This window comes from Orussus abietinus, unplaced genomic scaffold (assembly GCF_000612105.2).
Source record: "Orussus abietinus isolate OABI.00-Male unplaced genomic scaffold, Oabi_2.0 scaffold75, whole genome shotgun sequence".
Taxonomy (NCBI): Eukaryota; Metazoa; Arthropoda; class Insecta; order Hymenoptera; family Orussidae; genus Orussus; species Orussus abietinus.
This window is the reverse complement of record NW_019394267.1, coordinates 204,004-224,731: the sequence shown is the minus strand read 5'-3', so window position 1 is coordinate 224,731 and position 20,728 is coordinate 204,004. Positions and strand designations below refer to the sequence as shown.

General features: G+C 53.2%; 1 protein-coding gene across 2 annotated transcripts in view; it reads right to left on the bottom strand.

Annotated features, from left to right (window-relative positions):
• LOC105696892 (POU domain protein CF1A) overlaps positions 1-19,703 on the bottom strand; it is a 28,933-nt gene extending 9,230 nt beyond the window's left edge. Inside the window, exon 1 of one of the 2 annotated variants that reach the window (XM_012419702.1) lies at positions 15,725-19,703. In XM_012419702.1, the coding sequence (XP_012275125.1) occupies positions 17,672-19,033 (1,362 nt within the window). In that variant the 5' untranslated portion in view covers positions 19,034-19,703 and the 3' untranslated portion in view covers positions 15,725-17,671. The remainder of the gene's footprint in view (positions 1-15,724) is intronic. The other variant, XM_012419703.1, reaches the window with a different exon arrangement.
• Positions 19,704-20,728: the final 1,025 nt, after the last annotated feature.

Genomic DNA, 20,728 nt, shown 5'->3' with positions numbered 1-20,728 from the left:
GATTACCAGTCCAAGTAGGCGTTTAGCGGGTTAAATACGACGCGCCAGAACGTAATGGCGGCAATTATCATGTTAGTGGCTATATATTCCTAAAGGCATCTCGCCTCCGTTCCTTTAAGCCTCACCTCCACCTATGCAATTATGCCTCGGACCGATCGCACGGTCTAGCTTGACCAAGACTAAACCGTGCAAACGGAGGTTGGTCATTAATCGGGGATTTTAATCGCGATCGGTTAGGACGAATCCCGATAAGGACGAGAAGGGCCAGGAAGGACTAGCGTCGAACGTCCATGGCCCGATGACGAATCCCCGATTTCTGCGATCGGAGGGGATTAATAAGTTGCCCATGACCCGGGACCATTTCTCGACCCTCTGCGCGACCCAGCGGATGCTGGGCGACCTGGACAGCTGCCGATCTCCCGACCCCACGTCCCAGCTCGTGCACCTTCCCTGTACCCGTGCCCCATGTGCACCGACACATGGACACCGAGACACCGGCCCGTGTGTGCCACGGCTGAACAAAAAGCCGTGCTACCAAAAGACTATGGGCTCCCTACAATGCCACATTGTGACGAGGTCCCACAATGGCGATCGCACGTCCCACGTTTGGCGGACCATACGAAATCGCCCCAAAAACGCCGCCGAAAATACTCGATCACCCGGCCATGGTGTCGAGGGAGGTGAGACGTCCCTTCGCTAATAGGCCACCCGTTACTATTTGTCCACGTGCGGATATTCTAGGGGGTTTTTCTCTCTCTCTTTCGTAAACCCAGACAGGGTGCCAGGCTTTCCCTAGATCGGGACCCACCCCGGAGGTCGCGACCCTGATCGAAATCCAGGGAAATTTACCTACATCTTTACACCCCTCGTAACTGAAAAACGTAACACGATGAAATAAGAGAAAAATTAGAAAATGTATTAATATGCAATGTATTAAGAGTATTGGGTAGTTGCCGTATTAGTGCACCCTTGGTTGGATCGAGAGCGATATTGTGGTATGAGTTTCGCTGACTTTAGAATGAAAGAAAAAATTCAATGAAATTGGGCGGGCCTCCTGTCCGGGCGATAGTCACCACCCGATGCCTTCGGAGCGGGCCCGACGACTATGGAAACGGGTCTTAGGTCCCGTTAGGCCGAAAAACGTGGGGTCTTCGTTTTCAACGTAACGGGCCCGCGTGGGCGGCGGTAGCGGTCATTGGCCGCCATTGGATCTAGGGGAAATGCCGGGATCCAGGGGAAATCCCGGAAACACTCGCGTATTGTACACTTCCCTCGTCAATGGGTCACGGATCTACTTAGACTCTGTAAAATAGAGGCATAAAGAGTCCTATAGAGGCATCGATTCGTAAACGCAAGACCGAGGAACGGCCAGGCATCAAAATCAGCCCTTTGGCCTTCCGGGCACCGAGCGAGGCGGGCGGCCGGGGGCGGCGGGGGTGTGCGGCGGCCATTTGCATGGCATTTACATCCGATTGCAGCGAAACTCGACGTGGAAGCGGACAGCACCCGAGGGTCAGGGTCGGGGATGTAGTTACATCCGAATCGGAGCTATTTTTAGCCGAGAGATTGGCCAATCTCTCGCCGTAGCGATCCTGAGGCCGCGAACCGGGTCGGCGGCGTGAGTCCAGTCGAAGATGCCGTTTACACGAATTGAAGCCGTGAGTCGAGTCGAAAATGCCGTTTACACGAATTGTAGCCGTAAGTTGAGTCCAAGATGCCGTGAGTCAAGTCGAAAATGCCGTTATCACGAATTGTAGCCGTAAGTTGAGTCCAAGATGGCGTAAGTCAAGTCGAAAATGACGTTTACACGAATTGAAGCCGTGAGTCAAGTCGAAAATGCCGTTTACACAAATTGGAGCCGTGAGATCAGTCCAAGATGCCGTGAGTCAAGTCGAAAATGCCGTTTACACGAATTGGAGCCGTGAGTCGAGTCCAAGATGACGTGAGTCAAGTCGAAGATGCCGTTTACACGAATTGAAGCCGTGAGTCAAGTCAAAAATGCCGTTTACACGAATTGTAGCCGTAAGTTGAGTCCAAGATGGCGTAAGTCAAGTCGAAAATGCCGTTTACACGAATTGGAGCCGTGAGTCGAGTCCAAAGTGCCGTGAGTCAAGTCGAAAACGCCGTTTACACAAATTGAAGCCGTGAGTCGAGTCCGAGATGCCGTTTACACGAATCGGAGCGACAAGGGCGAGTCAGAGGCGGAAGAGGCGCGAGACGAGGAGACGAAAGTGAATCGGCGCCTCTATAAAATTGAGAATGCACGCGCACGGGTTTTAATGAATGAACGACGTCTCGTGAATGCGGCAAGGGACAGTTGGAGGGGCCGAAGAGGAGGCGCCGAAGGAGCAGCGGAGGAGAGGGAGACGCGTGTACGTACGCGTGTCGAGGCCCCCCACACGCATGCGCGCCGGCTCGTAGGTACGTACACCGGGAGCGAATAGCGCACCGAGTGTCTAGAGAGATCTACATAATGTTTATTATGCTAACCTAGGCCAACGCGCTTGCATCAACAAGTGTTATATTATCATTCAAATAAAATGTTTTAATCTGCATACGTTTTATCGCCCTCCCGCGGCATGCGGAATGTGCATTCAGCACGGGACGCGTTACGCGCGTACACACGTGCTCTCTCGAATTTACACGGGCGTATACACGAGCACTCGTCGAGCCTGGAATCCCGCGATCGTCGGACCCCGAATCAGGTGTACGAGTATGCGTCCGTTTTTTCTCATCCTTCTTGTCTTTTTTTTTTCTCTCTTTTTCTTTCCCCGCTGGCTTTTGGCGCCTCCGCCCGAAACCTGGCGCCCTCTTTCGACAGGGAACCTCCACGGAATCGTATTTACTAATAAATTTCCCCACCGTGGCTCTCCCACTCGGGTAATCGATCCCATCGGTTAGGTCGAATTACGGCTCGCGAGTGGAAACGAAAGCTTGACACTTTTCGGACGGCGGGCCAGATAAAACGTTTCAATTTGCATATGTTTTATCGTCCTACCGAAATCCACCGCGGGGTCGTCGCGCGTGCTTGCCCGACTTTGCGCGCCTCCACTCGCTGAGGGAAACCCAATATTCGAGAGTTTATGCACTTTTTACATCCGAGTTAGCTGCGAGTCGTTTATGAGGTAATGGCTGCCCCGAGCCTCGTTCTACCGAAACTCGAGGGAAAATCTGAATAGACGCCGGCCGGTCGTCGAAACCGGAGACGGTGCATTGTGGCGTTTTTCCGCGCTGCGGAAACGCTCGACTTTTCCCTGAAGAGAACAAACGGCCCCTGATCCCAAAGCGGATCCAACGCTCTCTGGACCCGTGTCCCGGATCGTTACCAAATCAGCCTCCGCGCGTGTCCGCAAACACGAGCCTTCGGCTTGGATACCGAAACCGCACCCGAAACCACACCCGAAACCACCCACTTTCGAGGAAACGAGGAAGAGAAACGTAGATGGTGCCCTTTTCCGGCAGAAGAACGAAGGACACCCCCTCGGGGATAACGACATCCCTTTAAGCCGATACGAAAGCTTCCCAAAGGTTCATGAAACTTTTTTCCGAACCCACTTCACCGAGTCGTTTCAAATTTCCCCACGGGAATATGCAAATTCTATGGAAGGTCCTGACACTCATGAAATTTCAATTCTTCCTTTTTTTAATTTCCTCATAGGTATGATTAACGTTGTAAAATTTGAAACGATTCGGTACACCCAGTTCAGGGAAAAGTTTCACGACCGACCGCACCTCTCAAACGCGACTTTTACACCCCCTTAAGCCGGAGATTCTCGAAGGGTGGATTGTCTTTTCCTTCGAAAATGAATAAATTAATCGGCGACTCCTGTCTAGGGGTCCACGGGGTAGCGGATGACGAGCGGAATCCGCAGGTCCGCTGCGGTTACTCGTGCGTAAGGCTGGAAGAGAAACGCGAGCCCGCGAGAGCGTGGCAAAAAGGCGATTCATTTAGTAGATCTCGAGTAGCTCGAGACGGAATAGACATAAGTTCGCGTATGCGTTCTTTCTCTCGAAACGAGTCTCTCCCGTCTCCTCCTCGGGATCCTAGCCTCCACTTTCGGCGCCCCTCCTCTTCCCCGTCGCTCGTGCTGCACCAGGGCGGGATCTTTCCGTGCCACCTGCGTTCTCCAATTATTTAGCAATGCAAATAGATTGGCCGTGTATTACCATAATTAGATTCAATATTTGTAGCATGTCACGCTATTACTATAATTTATCGCCGCCTATCCCGGGTCACGTCTATTCGTCAATTTGTCGGCGAGTAGGAGGGAGACGGAGCGACTCTTTGGCCGAGCCACCGGAGAGAGAAAGCCGACGTCGAAGACGCGTCGTCGATCTCGTACCCGAGGACAAGATCCACCCAAGACCCGAATACCAGGTGTGCAGCACTGGAAATCGACGACTGCCAATCGATATTCCCCAAAAACCCCAGTACCATCAAGTGACCTCCCATTTCCCACCTTCCCTCCACCCTATCCCGACTCCCTAGGAATGCACTCTTAACCCGGTCCGATGGTTTTCGACAGAAAGGAACCGATGTTTGCGGTTTAGACAGTAATGGCCGAGGTGGACGTTTGCCCTCAATTAACTTCATAAGTGAGTAAGGAGGCGTGCACCCGTACGTTCGTCGCTCCGCACACGTTCACTCGGTTGGCATCGCGCAATGCCCGGCCGCGCGGCGCGACGTACGTCAAATCTCAATTCTGGCTAAACTCCCGGAGGTCGAGCCTCTCCTGCCGAACCATCGCAACGGGCCTCTGGACTCGAAAGACCCGTTCTATCCCAGGGCGTCGCGACGCCATCCGACGCCACGGTGCGGACGAGGAGAGCTACCGAGGAGTTGCTTCACGATCCCTGGCCTAGAGCCTGCGCATGCGCGGGCGCCCTCTCCCACACCTCTTCGCGCGACGCGTACTCGCAGGTGCGCGCGCATGCGCCGACGGTCTCGTTTACTTAGCCAACGCCATAACCGAGTTATTTATCCGTCTCTCGCTTGGCTGGGAGTGCTGCTCGGGCGTATATAGGCAAGACTGGTGGAGGCGCGCGTGGGTCCGCTCGGCCACTCAAGGACTGGTCACTCGGACGACCATCGCCCGATCTGGAGGCTCCGAGATGCTCCGAGATCAGAATCTTGGCGCCTGCCGATGCCACCGGGTCGGCGATGTCGTCCCCAGGCATTACCCTCCCTTGCAAAACCCTCGACGAGGGCACTTTCAAGACTCCGTCTAAAGAGACCTTAACTCTTATCATTACAAGAATATTGGAAGAGTATATGAAGTTCGTAGCATACTGACGGTTGGAGTGATAAGGGGTAATATGTCCTCCCTTCGATGGAGTCCCCAAAAAAATTCCGTGAAAACGAATTCCTTCCGTCGTGGCCTTTGATTTTGTATAAAATTAATCCTTATCACTCCAGGTATATTAGAAGAGTATAAGAAGTTCGTAGGATACTGACGGCTGGAGTGATAAGGGGTAATATGCCCTCCCTTCGATGAAGTACCCCAAGAAATTCCGTGAAAATGATTTCTCTCCGTCGATCGCCTTTGATTTTGTATAAAATTAATCCTTATCACTCCAAGAATATTAGAAGAGTATAAGAAGTTGGCAGTATACTGATGGTTGGAGTGATAAGGGGTAATATGCCCTCCCTTCGATGAAGTACCCCAAGAAATTCCGTGAAAATGATTTCTCTCCGTCGATCGCCTTTGATTTTGTATAAAATTAATCCTTATCACTCCAGGAATACTAGAAGAGTATAAGATGATGGCAGTATACTGCCTACTTCCAGAATTAAAATCCATAAATGAGATTTCATACGTGTGAATCTTGTGACCGATGTAATCGCGCTGTAAAGTATGAAATGATTCGGTATACCGGGTTCGGAGAAAAGTTTGGCGAACGTCATAACGAGCGCCATAAATGAAATTTCTCACGGATGTGTCTGAAATTTCCGACGAAAATGAAATTTCATAAGTGTGAACCTCGTGACCGACGTATTCGCGTTGTAAAGCATGAAACTATTCGGTATACTCGGTTAGAAGGAGAGTAAGGAACGTCATGTCATTGCTTTCATATCACCTTAAAGAGTCTCCTCAGGTGGATGCCGGTCTATTTTCGAAATAATTTCAGAACGAAATAGCAGGTGGAGAGGACAATCCGGCCTAAAATCCGTAGAGGCAGAGTCGTCACTTTGCTTTTCTCGGATCTCGCGTTCAGTGGTACGAATCTCGTAACGCCGTTGGCAGCCGTTTGAACGGCACGTGTCTTAGATAAAGATTACCTCGCCTCGAAATCTCGCTCGCGAGAAAGGTACGCGAAGTTGCCACCTCGAGGATGTGGTAGTTACGGGCCACTTTACATACGCACGGGTTTACGACTTAACGCCCTTCCACTTTGTACCGCGGCAAGTCAAGCAATTGCATTACGAGTTAGCGAGCTAACGAGGTATCCAGTTGCATCCCGTAATTATTTATCCCGAAGCTGGGTACTCTACGCGGATCGTTTCGTAACTTTTAGCCACCGACTTCCGGGATTTTCCGCACGTATACATATATGTACATGTACATATCCTCGCGTTCCTCAGGAACTCGGAAAACCGCCGGGCCGATTTCGGGCGGGAAATTCAAATTCCAATTGAAAGTCACGTGGAAACCTTTGAAAAGGTCGTCGCTAGGCGCAACGAAGGAAACGTCGAAGCGAGATCTCGTGGTCGGAGTGTCAAGTGACGTCAGCTCACCGGAAATGGAATGTAGGTAGCGGTGCTTATTAAGCTTCAGCCAGAGAGAGACGGGGCGAGCGGAGGTGGCGGGGCAGGGAGGAAGAGAGGAAGAGAGGAGACGGAGGACGGCGCTGAATCGTTTCCTCCGCGCCAGCGTGCCGCAAGAGACGCGTACCTATGCGCGTCCACGCGTCCGTCTGCTGGCAGCTCCTAGTGTGGGCATCGGCCATTAAATCAATGCGCCGGTGTCGGGATCCGTTCACGCCTCGCTAATATGGCCGAGAAGGTCGGCCAACGCGGAGACGCGGCTTTTCCGACGAAGGAAGCACGACCGCGCCCGAGCCCCCCGATGGACCCTCTGGACATTTTTCACCCGGCAGATTCTTATGTTTAATGCTCGAAATCGTGTGATATCGCAAATGGGTATCGGAAATCGCCGGGAATCACCTGAATTCTCTGAATTTTAAGGCCGTCCGCGGCTCGCCAATATGGCCGAAAAAATCGAGTGCGGCTTTTACCATTAAGGAAGTTATATCGCTTTCCTTCGTATGAAAAATTATTTCACTCAGCAAATGATGGATTTTAAAACTCACGTGGCAATCTGGAAATTGTAGATATTGGAAATCATTGCAACATTCTCTGAATTTTAAGGCCGTTCGCGCCTCGCCAATATGGCGGAAAAAATCGACCACTGGAGATGTGGCTTTTCCCATTAAGGAAGTTATATCGTTTTTTCCTTATATGAAGAATTATTTCACTCAGGAAATTATGGATTTTAAAACTCACGTGACAATCTGGATATTGTAGATATTGGAAATCATTGCAACATTCTCTGAATTTTAAGGCCGTCCGTGCCTCGCCAATATGGCGGAAAAAATCGACCACTGGAGATGTGGCTTTTCCCATTAAGGAAGTTATATCGTTTCCCTTTATACGAAGAATTATTTCACTCAGGAAATTATGGATTTAAAAACTCAAGTGACAATCTGGATATTGTAGATATTGGAAATCATTGCAACATTCTCTGAATTTTTAGACCGTTCGCGCCTCGCCAATATGGCTGAAAGAAATCGACCACAGGAGATGCGGCTTTTCCCATTAAAGAAGTTATATCGCTTCCCTTCGTATGAAGAATTATTTCACTCAGGAAATTATGGATTTTAAAACTCACGTGGCAGTCTGAATATTGCAGAAATTGGAAATCATTAAAAATCACCGGAAAACCTTGAGAAATAAAATGTTCCTCGCGTTTGCAGTATCGACAGAGTTTCGCCCCATGGTCGCCACCACCCATCCCCATGCCCCGATTTATAATCAGGACGAGCCTGCCTCTTTATCACCGAGACTATACCCGCGAACAAAAATGACCTCCTCGACGGTAGACGGATGACGGTAGGAATCGTAAAGTCCTAATGGCGGACGTAATCGCTTGCGCAACATCGTCTAGCGATCATCAATCGCTCCTGTTTCATGCCCGAATCATTAATTTTAACGATCGTTAAGCGACAAAGGATGATTTATCATTGGTCGGTTTGGGATTTAATGCCCTTTAAAGTTAACGACGTGTATACGGAACTCGCGGCCCGAAATGTTTCAGAGCCTATAACGATACGCCTCCTTGTCCCACGTACCCTCCGTGGATATAGCCATCTCCCTTGCTCCTTCGAGCCTATTAATCTACCGCGATATTCCCGAATATATCGATTCGGAGCGAATAAGCGACCTTAAGTCTCGAATGCGATTTCTCTACGCACTCCCACGAACGACACAGCCCAACGAAATCCAACATCTCATCGCGCATAAAAAAAGAAATTTCACCCAAAGAACCCATTCTACTCTTTTTCCCATGCATATATCCCAAGGGCAGAATCCTAAGATCAAAGTTTAAAATGACATGAATTTTTCTTCTCAACGAAATAACCATCTCGCAGTTATCCATCATTATCAGGTATCCACGTTCGATCGGGTAATTCTTTTTTCTAAGGGGGAAAATGATAATTTTCTATTTTTATCGGCCAGGAGGTGTCTTTTAGACTAGACTCGACTGAGGATAGGTGCGAACTATGTATCCGATCGCGACAAGTATCCGGAGGGGGTGCACAGGAAGGGAATAAACGAGATGCGAGAGTAGAGAGGAAGGGAGGCAGCGGCACCGGGACGCCCAGGAGAAAGGCGTATTTTGGGGGAGAGAGACGACTGGCGGAGGTGCATACGGCAGGAGGGCGAGCCAGGGGGTCGGAAGGAAGAGGAAAAGAGAGACAGGGATATCGTCAGAGACAGAGATATCGTCCCAACGCGCAGGTCGCGAAAACGAAGGGGTTGATCGAGGCCTGCGCGCGCCGCCACCCCTTCGACCGCCTCACGCCGTCTCTTCGACCCGGCCCTTCACTCGCCATTCGGACGCGACTAGCTCGGTGCCTCATTGTTCGCACGTGTCACGCACCGGCCAGGGGAAACCGTCTGACGATTTCCTGCTGGCACCTGGCGACTCGTTTCTCCTTTTACTTCCCCGCCGAGCGTCGCGACGCCCCGAATGGGCTCGTTAGCGCGATAACGCGCACCCACGATTAAATAGAGAAAAAAAAAAGACCGTCCACCTACTCGGAAAAGTATACGAAGAAACATGACAACGAATAGAAACCTGGCTGAGAGAGAAAAAAGAGAAATTCAGATCCGGAAAATGAAATCCTCTTAAGGTGATATGAAAGTGTGATGTATATATACGTACCAAAAATTTAACATATTGATAAATCTTTCCTCAAAACTGGATGCAACGAATTATCCGGTACTTTAACATGTCATTATGGAGGCTCGTGGTATTTCATTTTTCAAGAAAAATTTTACATTTCTCTCGGGCAAGTCTCGTCCGCAAAGGGTTAAGTCATACATGAACCTAGTAGCCTTTCACTTATCTCTACATTTTCCGTTTAGTCGCAAGTATTTCACTTTCAATTCCCGTAAAGAAATAGTTATTAGAACCGTTGAAAATGTCACTTGAGTCAGCTTTACGATATTTAAATAGGCACATTTCTTTGATTTCAAGTACTTCATTTTTCCCAGTGCGACGATATCCAGTTATCTCGAGATCGAAACTCACTCCGAGGGCGCGCAGGGAAATCCATACATGAACCTAGTAGACTTTCACTTATTTCTACATTTTCCATTTAGACGAAATTTATTTGATTTCAAGTAGCTCATTTTTCTCAGTGCGATGATATCCAGTTATCCCGGGGTCGAAACTCCCTCCGGTGGGGGCGTAAGGAAATCCATACATGATTTAATAGAATTTCACTTATTTATACATTTTCCGTTTAGTCGAAAGTATTTAACATTCAATTCCCGTAAAGAAATAATTATTAGAACCGTTGAAAATGTCACTTGAGTCAGCTTTACGATATTTAAATAGGCACATTTCTTTGATTTCAAGTACTTCATTTTTCTCAGTGCGACGATATCCAGTTATCTCGAGGTCGAAACTCACTCCGAGGGCGCGCAGGGAAATCCATACATGAACCTAGTAGACTTTCACTTATTTCTACATTTTCCATTTAGACGAAATTTATTTGATTTCAAGTAGCTCATTTTTCTCAGTGCGATGATATCCAGTTATCCCGGGGTCGAAACTCCCTCCGAGGGCGCGCAGGGAAATCCGCTCACCTGGCTCGCTCGTAAGGGCTTGTATCTCCTCGCGGTAGGGAATCGTTACCAAATAGCCCCGAAAATCGGGGAACGAGGAATACGGGGACCTCTTTTTTCTCAGTGCGATGATACCCAGTTATCTCGGGGTCGAAACCCCCTCCGAGGGCGCGCAGGGAAATCCGCTCACCTGGCTCGCTCGTAAGGGCTTGTATCTCCTCGAGGTAGGGAATCGTTACCGGATAGCCCCGCAAATCCGGGAAGGGCGCGAAAAGGCCCGGAAAAGAAGGGACCGAGGATCGGAAGGGTCTTCGGAGTGGAAGTGGGCCCGTCGAGAGGGCCTTCTCCGGTCTCGAGTCGCGTGAGACCCTCCGATCGTAACACCCGCTCGTTCGGACCTCTCGTTCCACCAGGTTATATATGTACCTAACGACATGTAAAGTACGGAGGCGCGCGTAAAACCGAAGTGACGACCCGTCCAGTAAACGATCGGGTCCTCCCCTCGCAGCCGCTCCTTTCCGCGGACTTTCCGCTGCGGATAATGCGCCGGGCCCTTGTTCCGCCGCGATTTATGAGACACGCGGAAGCGTTTCCACCGAAGGTCGGGGCCGCGAAAATCCTCGCCAAGGGTAACCGGGGTCGAGAGTTCGAGTCGACTCCTCGAATCTTCGACTCGAACGTCGAGCTCGTCTCTTTGACCGGCTCTCTTGAAAGTTTTCCAACTTCGAGATTTGTTTTCTTTTCTTTTTTTTTTTTTTTTTCAAGGGGACTTATTTTGGGTCCCGATTCGAAATTCCGCTTTCGGCAAATCTCGCAAATCCACCGGCTTAAGGTGATATGAAATTCTATACTTATCAAAACGTGAAGGTATAAAGCTTTCCTCCAAACTTCCACCGAATTATCTGAAACTCTAACACGTGCATTATGGAGGCCCTAGGTGAAATTACATTTTTCAACGAAAAGACAATTTCCCTTTTGGTTCTTCTTCGAGATAGATACAAATTTTTTTTTTTTCTTCTTGCGAGAAAATGAAATCGCGTTCTTCCTTAGAGTCTCCATGAGTCTCGCGATGAATATTCAAATGATTCGATGCACCCAGTTTGGAGAAAAGTTTTATCAATATTTCTTGACTTTTTGGTACCGTATATATCATACATTCATATCACGTTAAATGCGAAACGACAGGTTGACTCGTATACAGAGAAAAAAAAAGTACTTTGTTACTTAAAAAATAATGACTTCACCCAAACTTGAATTATTACGATTCCGAAGAAAGGTCGCGTTGGATTAATTCGGGTCTATTGAAAATAATTCCGAAATGCATTGAAGTGGTATTTCTTTGGTACTGTTAAGAAAAAGATTTTTCTGGTTCCATGAAATGTTTCTTTTTTCTCTCGGTGTATGAAGGCGTACGAGCCATTAAAGGATGGCTGTCTTTCGCTTTCTTGCCGATGGTATGGGAAAACGAGGAGCAAGAGAGCGCGGCTGATGGGGTGTAATTACTATAACCGTTTAAACGACAGGATATAGATCTGCCGATTAGTCCTTATGGGAGCAACCCTCGAATACCTGTCCAGACCACCTGGATAAGGGAAGTCGAGGCGACGATGCGAAGAATAGGGTATTTAAAACCACGGTAATTGACTGACAAGCTTGCGCACCGATACCGAGTCCATTATCGGAGGCGGTAAATAATTCCGGGTAAATTCAATCGATCTAAATCGATTCCCCGCGATTCCTCGGTAAAAGGAAACAGGCTATCATCGAGTAAGTAAAAAGACCGATTACCGGTAACCACGAGCTAACAAGATTAACGAGTAGTCAGGAAGGAATTAACGTGACGATCATCCGAGCGGCGGCTTCGAGTCCGCCATTCTTGATGATAAAAAAAAAAAAGAAGAGGAATAAATGGTAAATTTCGAATCGAAATATCGAAAGTCGCGACCGTCAGTCCTCTAGGGGATTTCATGCCACGCAAGAGTTTCGGAGAGATTTCTAAGAGAGAGGCGCGACGACCCGGGCGTGTAGGAGAGAAAGTGAAGAAATAAAGGCGAACTCCAGGCGATGTTACTTTTGTATACTTTCATCTTGTTTATTTAATTAAAATTCAGTAGTAATTTAGTTTCTGCCATTCTAATAAAACGTCACCGCTCGCCAGATTCCTCCCTCCTTTGTCCTCCTTTATTTTGCTCCTTTACGTTAATAATAATTAATATTTAATATAATAATATTCGGGGGATCGGGGGGTCGGGAAGATTTCCACGTGTCTATCCTTTCGCCTTTTCTCGCCCCCTCGGCCACCTCCGTCCTAAGGCCGCTCCTTACGAGGGCCGAATCGAGAACCCTTCGCGCGGTCCGCCGATATATCTCGGAGATTTTCCCCAATTCCTCGCAGCTGCCCTCGCTAAATTTCCCCAATTCTCTCGAGCTATTCCGTATCCTTTCGCCTATCGACGGCCCGCTCGCACGGGCGCGACAACTAAGCATGCAAATACCTAGGAAATTCCACGATACCCTATAAGCCCACGAGACGCTCTCGACCAAATTGGAGGCACCGCCACTTCGTCCTAAAATCGCCCTACCGATCTCAAATTTGGCCCTCCGTCGCTCGTAAGGGTTCTTACGCTTTTCCATTTTCCGTTTCCTTTTCCCTTTCGACGGGTCGTATCGGTACCTCCACTTTGGCGCGGTCCCGGTGCTGTACAGGCTTCTAATTTCCGACAACGAGGAACGAGCCGAAAACTTTGCCGCGCAATCTTATCACCTCGTTTATCACCTCCTTTCCTACCCTGCATCATCCTCGTTCGGTTCCTCGCGAGCCGAACCATCGTCTAGGCTCCTCGACTTTTCCGAATTTCGCCCCCCTTGACGCGCAACGTCGATGTCCCTGCCCCCTCGACGCACGTTTCATTAAAATAACAAAAACCAAAGTATAAGCAATAATATTAATAATAACGAACGATTCGAGAAACACGTCGACTTCGTGGACTCGGTGCACCCTCCCCGCAACATCCGACCCCGTTCCCCGGGTCGCGACCCGAAAATCCAGGTGCGACGCGATTTTGAAAATCCAGGTGCGACGCGATTTTGAAAATTTGGAAAATCCAGGTGCCACGCGATTTTGAAAATCCCGACCCGACGGCATTTCCGAAAGTTCCGAGGCGTAGCGATTTCGAAGATTTTGACGATCTCGGTGATTTCGATGATTTAGACGCGACGCGGCTCGATCGCGGAGCGTCACACCGCCGCCGACGACCGGGAGAGATCGCGCTTTCGTCCGGAAGAGTACGGAATAAGGAAATGGCTGTCAGGGCCAGCCGGAAGATCCGCCGTGGCCGCGTCTAGGAATAAATAATAACGCGGAATCGCGTCGTCGCCGCAGGGCGGTGCTATATCACAATCGCCGAGTTGCCGCCGGCGGAAATCGCGACTCGAGACAGAGCGAGGGCGCGGACGACCTCCTAGACCCAACGAACAAAAACGAACAAAGATCAACCAAGAGCACCATTTTGCACTAAATCCGAGGAGAGCGCGACTCGCTCAACTTCCGGCCACCTTCCGCCCGTTTCCGGCCGCGGCGACGGAACGCTCCCACGCGGGGGAAATAGCCGACGTCGAAAAAGGACGAGCGAATGTTTTTTTTTTTTAATTCTGCCTTCCAGGGAAAGTGACTGAAAAAAAAAAAGAGATAATATATGTCAATGAGAAATATCTCCCTTTTTCGACCTCGACCGCGCAAACGGTCCACCTTAGACGGACCCCCCGCTGACTTTCCGAGATCTCGCCCCCGCGACGCCCCGGCTAAACCTACTATGTACAGGAACCCGGACATAAGTCGAGAGGCTATTCACTCGGAAGTCGGTAAAAGCGATTTCTTTCTTCCTTTCCGAAATCGACCGCCTTTGATTGGACACGACAGAGAACGCGATTCGGTGACAAGTGACGTTCGGCCTTACAGTCGTGACATTGTTTCGGGGATTTCCAAGGATTTCCGAGGATCTCCACTGATTACCCTTGATTTTTCTTTCGTATTTCCAGATATCCAGATTTACGCGCGATCTCGAGGAATTAGAGTCAGGACTTCCCGAGTGAACAGCCCCTGGACGAGAGCCTCGCCACCCCCAAACCGCACCGACGACTCGGGGAGAGAAACAAAGTACAATAATACTCGCATCTCGGAAACTAATAATATGCATACAAGAGCGCGATCGCGGAAAGGACGAGGGCGAGACGTGGACGGGAGCGAAGAAAGATGGCGGCCGTCGCCACCGAGAAAGCCGAGAGTCCGTCACAACGGAGACTATTCCCTCGGAAATCAGTGGAAACGATTCCTCTCGACAACCTTTGGCACCATACGACGAACAACAATGCGATTCGCTAACAATTGACGATCGGTCTTAAAATCCCGACAACGCTTCCGTGTTCCCGAACCGTTTCAAGCGACTCTCCATTCGGGATGTTCATCCCCTTTCCACGTGACATCGGGGATTTAAATCCACGATCTGCAGGGTGAATAACCCGAGGGGCTGTTCCCACCAATCATTAAAAACCATTCCCTTTTTCTACAAACTTTTCCCCATTAACTTCATACGACAACCGGCAATGTTAATCCATAACAAATGACGACCTTAAAATCGTTACGGCGTTTCCGTGATTTCCAACAATTTACGGCAATTCTTGTTCTCGATTTCCACGTTACTTCGAGGATACCAAAACCAGGATTTCCAGAGTGAATAACCTCTCTCCATCGCGTCTTCCATATAACGAATAACGAAACGGGGAGGAGGGTCGGCCACCCCCTTGGATCGTCGACGGACGAGTCGTCGGGGGCCGTATTAATAATGTTAATACAATAATATAGAATAATTAATAAACGACGGTAATAACGCGACGATAATAATAGAGTCTACAATCTTTCTCGACGTCTCAGACCGGCCGTCTCTAGCTTTGTCTTCCTTCGCCTGCGCGTGTATACATATATGCATATATATATATATATACTTACTCTTTATACAGAAGGGTTATTTTCGTGGGAGGAAAGTTCGCAGTCGCTAATGTCGCACGTCTCATTCTCTCTGTCGCTCCGACTTGCTGTTCGCCGTTCGCTCGCGCAACGCCGAACCGCAAGTGCGTGTACGTATACGCGAATGTACATATACATATATATATATATGTATACATGTAGGTATTTAAATATACCTCCCTGTGTATATATATATATATATATTCCTTTTTCTTTCCCTTTCGCCTCGTTCCTTGATCCATCCCTCCCGCTCTCTCGCTCTCGCCCTCGTATCGTTGACGCGCGACGACGCATGCTCACTTAACTTACTAGCTTTATCTGGTACATTATTTACAGTCCATATTTACTTATGTTACATCATTCGCGGGTAGTTTGCTCGGGGCAAATTCCGCAGGCTTGCGTATTCCTCCTCCTCGTTCTTTCTCTCTCTTTCTCCCTCTCCGGGTGCGCGTCTCTCCATCTTCCTTCCTCCGGCCTCTCCTTGGTTCGGTGGCTCGTGTCTCTCTCTCTCTCTCTCCCTCCCTCCCTGGATTTCGGGAAACCTTTTCGGTCCTCCTCGTCGCTCCGTCGTCGCTTTCCTCCGTCCGACCCGTTTCTCTTGCGCCGTTGATCCAGCGTTTCGGCCTCGTCTCCCGTCCGCGCCGTCTCTTTCCCTCGCACGGAGCGCAGGGGTGGCGCGACGAGGACGGCGAGCGTGCTCGTCACTCGCGACGGAAATCGGTTTAATTCCACGGCGAACTCGTTTGGTGGTTATCCTTCGGCAGAGGCGGTGATCCCCGATGGTATCAGGCCGGCTCTGGTGCGATCAGGCCCCGGGGCCGGTTATGACTCCATGGACGGGGATGGGCCTGCTCGGCCGTGGTTCTGGTTGGTCCCGACTGCGAGGGCCCCGCCGTGGCGGCCGTTGGCAAAAATCCCAAAGGCAAAGGGGTCCGAATCTCGCGACACCGACGGCGGAACGATCGAATCTATGGGAGCGGCCCTTTTCCCGACAGCCGAGTCTATTAACCGAGTCAAAACGAGGAATCGACGGCCCGCGAACCTCCCGATGGCGGGGTCGAAACGGGGCCCATAGTTGTAGGTAATCGCAACCGTGATTAACACGGGCTTACCCTGGTTGCGAAGGGGTTGGTAATTCGCGACGGCGACTCCGGGTTGCTGCGACCCTCCCGGGATCCTAGCTGGTCCCTGCGATGGCGATTCCCGTTCTTCTCGGACGCGCCACGAGGTTCTCGATGATGCTTCGGACGGTGCGTTTCCCCAAGTGTCCACTGTTCCAGCCACCCCGGTTAACATCCCTCGACATAGGAGAGGCCGTCGCGAGGGAGACGACGCGTCCGCGGAGCTGGTTCCCGTCACGGTAACTCGAGTCCGAGACGAAGATTTGTACCAAGTGGCAACGGTTAGTGGACTCGGCGAGGACGACCCCGGACGCCGGGACTCCGGGCAAGATCTCTATCACGGTCACCAGAGCCGACTTCGAGGTGGAAATTCGAGTCTCGCGACGGCGACGATGGTCCGTCTCCAGAGGTCGCCACTCCTTCCTAGGAACACGAGCCGATCCCTGGGTGGCGGTTCCTATCCGGCACCAAAAGTCCGCAACATTCGGATCCTACCCGCGTCGCGGTCGCAAGGAGGACGCAAGATGAAGAGTCACAACGGATAGCGCGGTATCCGCCTCCGGACGCGGCCCATCGAGTCGCCGCGACGGCGCACCAGGTCCATCCAGAGTCTGGGACCCACCAACAACGTAACGGAAATCTATCGCTATCTCCGGGTCAGCCGTTGAACTCAGGACGTGGGGTCCCGGTCGCCGGCGCAAGGTTTTGGATGGAGCGGTTCCTGGAGCGAGCCCGGTCACGGTCACCGGATCCGCGTCCGGGTTAAAGTCCGACGATTCTCGCCGGAGAGAGCTTTGGAACGTGGAGGAGGTCCCCCGCGATTCGCGTCGGGCGCCTCGGGGACCCACGGTGGTCCCCGGGTGGAGCCCGAAGTCAGCCCCGAAAACTCGCGACGGGTTCCGCCGATGTCGCCGAGGACACCGGCCGTCGGCAGCCTCCCCAAGTCGCGGCGGCCGCGGCGTGGCCTCGCTCGGACCCCGCAAGGCCCCCGGCCGAGGACGAGTCCGTCAGCTAGGAGGTCGAGTAACTGGCCCTGGCCTGTATGTAGTGGTGGTAGGAAAGGGTCGGAAATCCTTCCGCAGCGACGGCGGCGGCGGCGGCGGCTGCGGCGGCTGCGGAGGAGTTAGCTTGCGAGGTGATGGCGAGGCCTAACGGGGGAGGCCCCGGCGAACGCTAGTGCGCCGCCAGAGAGTGTGCCGTGAGTCCTTGCGGGCTCAGCATGGGGGGGCTATGGCTGTGCCCCATGGGCGAGCCGTGGAGATGGTCCTGGGGATGGTAGCCCTGGTGGAGGCCGGCCTGGCCCTGATGGCCCGGCGGCATGCCCTCCATCATCCCGTCGCCCAGGGTGTTGGGGGGCGTCATGCGCTTCTCCTTCTGCCGCCGGTTGCAGAACCACACTCGCACCACTTCCTTCTCCAGCTGGAGGCTGTCCGCCAGCGAAGTGATCTCCTGGGCGGAGGGCTTCGGCTGCTTGTGGAAGTGCTGCTCCAGGGCGCCCTTGACGGACACCTCGATCGACGTGCGCTTTTTCCGCTTCCTCCCCTGGGCGGCGATCTTGTCGATGCTCGTCGGCGAGCCCGTGGTCGAGTCGGCTTCCTCGAGCCACTTCTGCAGGAGGGGCTTCAGCTTGCACATGTTCTTGAAGGAGAGCTGGAGCGCCTCGAACCTGCATATCGTCGTCTGGGAGAAGACGTTCCCGTAGAGGGTGCCCAGGGCCAGACCCACGTCGGCCTGGGTGAAGCCCAGCTTGATGCGCCTCTGCTTGAACTGCTTCGCGAAGGCCTCCAGGTCGTCGGACGTCGGCGTGTCCTCCTCCCCGGCGCTGTGGTCCCTGTCCAGCGGGTGGCCCGGGTGCAGCGGGTGGCCCGCCGGCGGGCTGTGGTTGTGCGCGTCCCTCAGGTGGTGCGGCAGCCCCGCCTGGTGATTGTGCAGCTGGTGCGGGTGCTGGTGCGGGTGCTGGTGCAGCATCCCGTTCATCGCCGCGTGGTACTGCTGCAGCGTCGTCGGCGAGGCGGCGCCGCCGCTGGGGTTGTAGTGGGCGGACGGCACCACGGGCGCGTGCCACGAATGGGGCGACGCCATCCCGGGGGACTGATGAGGTCCGCGGTGGTGCATACCCTGGACCGAGTCCGTCGCCGTGGCCGCCGCCGCGGCCGTCAGCGGCTTCACGTCCAGACTCGCGTTCCCCTGGTGCGGGTGATGGTGCGGATGGTGGGTCGTGTGGTGCATCCCCATGGACGCCGCCCAGGGGTCGCTGCCCGGCTGCAGGCTCACCCAGGGGTTCGCCGAGGACAGGCTCGCCGGGTGCGAGAGCCCGTTCGGCGACGGCGACGACGACACCTGATGGTGGTGGTGGTGATGGTGATGGTGCTGCGGAGCCGGCATGTACTTCATCTCGCCGGCGTCCGCCGCGCTGCGGGGCGAGCCCGAGGAGTAGCCGCCCACGGCGATGTTCATCCCGATTCCGGATCCCGAACCACCATCCAGCTCGGACGACACCGCGGTACTAACCGGCATGTACGTGGTAGCAGCCATTTACTCCCTGGCGGTACCCCCGGATCTCGCGATTCCGGGCCCGGTCCGGCGCCTCGGCCCTCTCGACGGCTTCCCGGACGCCTCTGTCCCTCCCGACTCGAGAGCTCGGGGCTACGGGTGGCTCCCGTCGAACCCTCTCAGGCCCTCTTCCGCGACGAGTCCCGCTGGCCGCGGGCCGCGCCTCTTGTCCTCTCGACTCCCGGGTACCCGGTCTCACTGTCCATCGTCCCGGAGCCCCCGATCGCGCGGGTCGCGGCCCTACATCCGGCCCGCGCTGCAGCGCGCGCGCGCGCGCCTCCACGCACCGGTCGACCGCCGACCGGACCACCGACCGGACCACCGGGATCCCGGTCTCTCCGCACTCGGGCCGCGCTGCTCCTCTCCTCTCTCTCACCACCTCGGCTCCACCTTACCGCGCGAACTCACTCTCGTCCACCGCGGAACTCCGCGCTCGTTGCACTGGCCGCGTCGACGTCGAGCCACCACCCGGGAGCGCCGATCGCGATCGCGTCCACGGGGCCGCGACGGCTGCCACGACCCGCCGCGCGAGCGAGAAAACCACGCGGATACCCGGGGGAAAGAGAGAGAAGGAGAGAGAGGAAAGATCGGCTGGCTCTCATGCGTTATGCATGTCGTAGCTGAGAGCGACTGACTGCCTCGCCTCGCAGCTAGCCCGAGCTTCCCGACTTCCAGAGGCCCCGAGGTCGTCATGCGCGCCTCCACCGACTCCGGACCCCACCAGAACCGAGCCGCGCTCCCCATTGGCCGGCCCGGCAAGGTGGCCGTCGGCGCCACGTCACCGGAGGGCGGACCCAACCGTGGCCGCACCCTGTCGAGCTCCCTGCCGAGGTTCCTGCCGCACCGCTCGCTTTTTGCCCCTCGCTCGCTTTTCCCGCCGCCGACCGCGACCGCCGGCCGACTGCCTCCGGCACGCCGCCGCCGACCCCGGCCCGACTGCGGCCTCCGCTCTCCGTCCCATGCGACGCCTTTCTCGAGATTCCACCCGAGAGTCTCTAACTTTTAACATCTCCGGGATGTTCTTTTCCAGCAGTAGTCCCTACTGGTACAAGTGACGGCATTCGAATTACGGAATAGGACCGGACGTGGCGGTCGGTATCGGAATTATCCGGTCATCCGGGGAATCGAAGAAGGCAGGTCGAGAGGTCGAATGGAAATCTGGGCCGAATACGAGGGGAGAGCTGTGATACGAGCCGATAACCGGCCCGCGGAGGACCCGTCGGTTGTCCAATCAGGCCGCGAACAAAGTTAGCGGCGGTTTTATTTCCGGACACGGTTTCATCGGGTGGATCGACGCGGATCGAAAGGGTCGCCGGGCCAGGGGGGCGACTCCCTCGGGACCGCTGTCGGGCATGCAGATTGGCTCGATCCGGCCTCGACCTCTTCAGGAATTCCGCGGGTGCTCCCGAGCAATTCGCCGAGGTGTCCGCGCAACAGGTACTCATTCCGGTGATTAATTGCCGGCTGAGCAGTAGCAGCGGCATCAATAGAAACGGCCAAATAAAAAACTTGTCTCGTCCGGCGGTACCGAGAGAGAGGGAGAGACGGTCGAGCGGAGGGCATGGAGCGAGAGGGAAGCTTGCTACATTTAAATGAGAGCCACAGGTAGCAGCATTATGCGGTACGTGCCAGCCATCCCCTCCTATCCCCCAGGAGGGGGCGAGTTAGACGATCGCG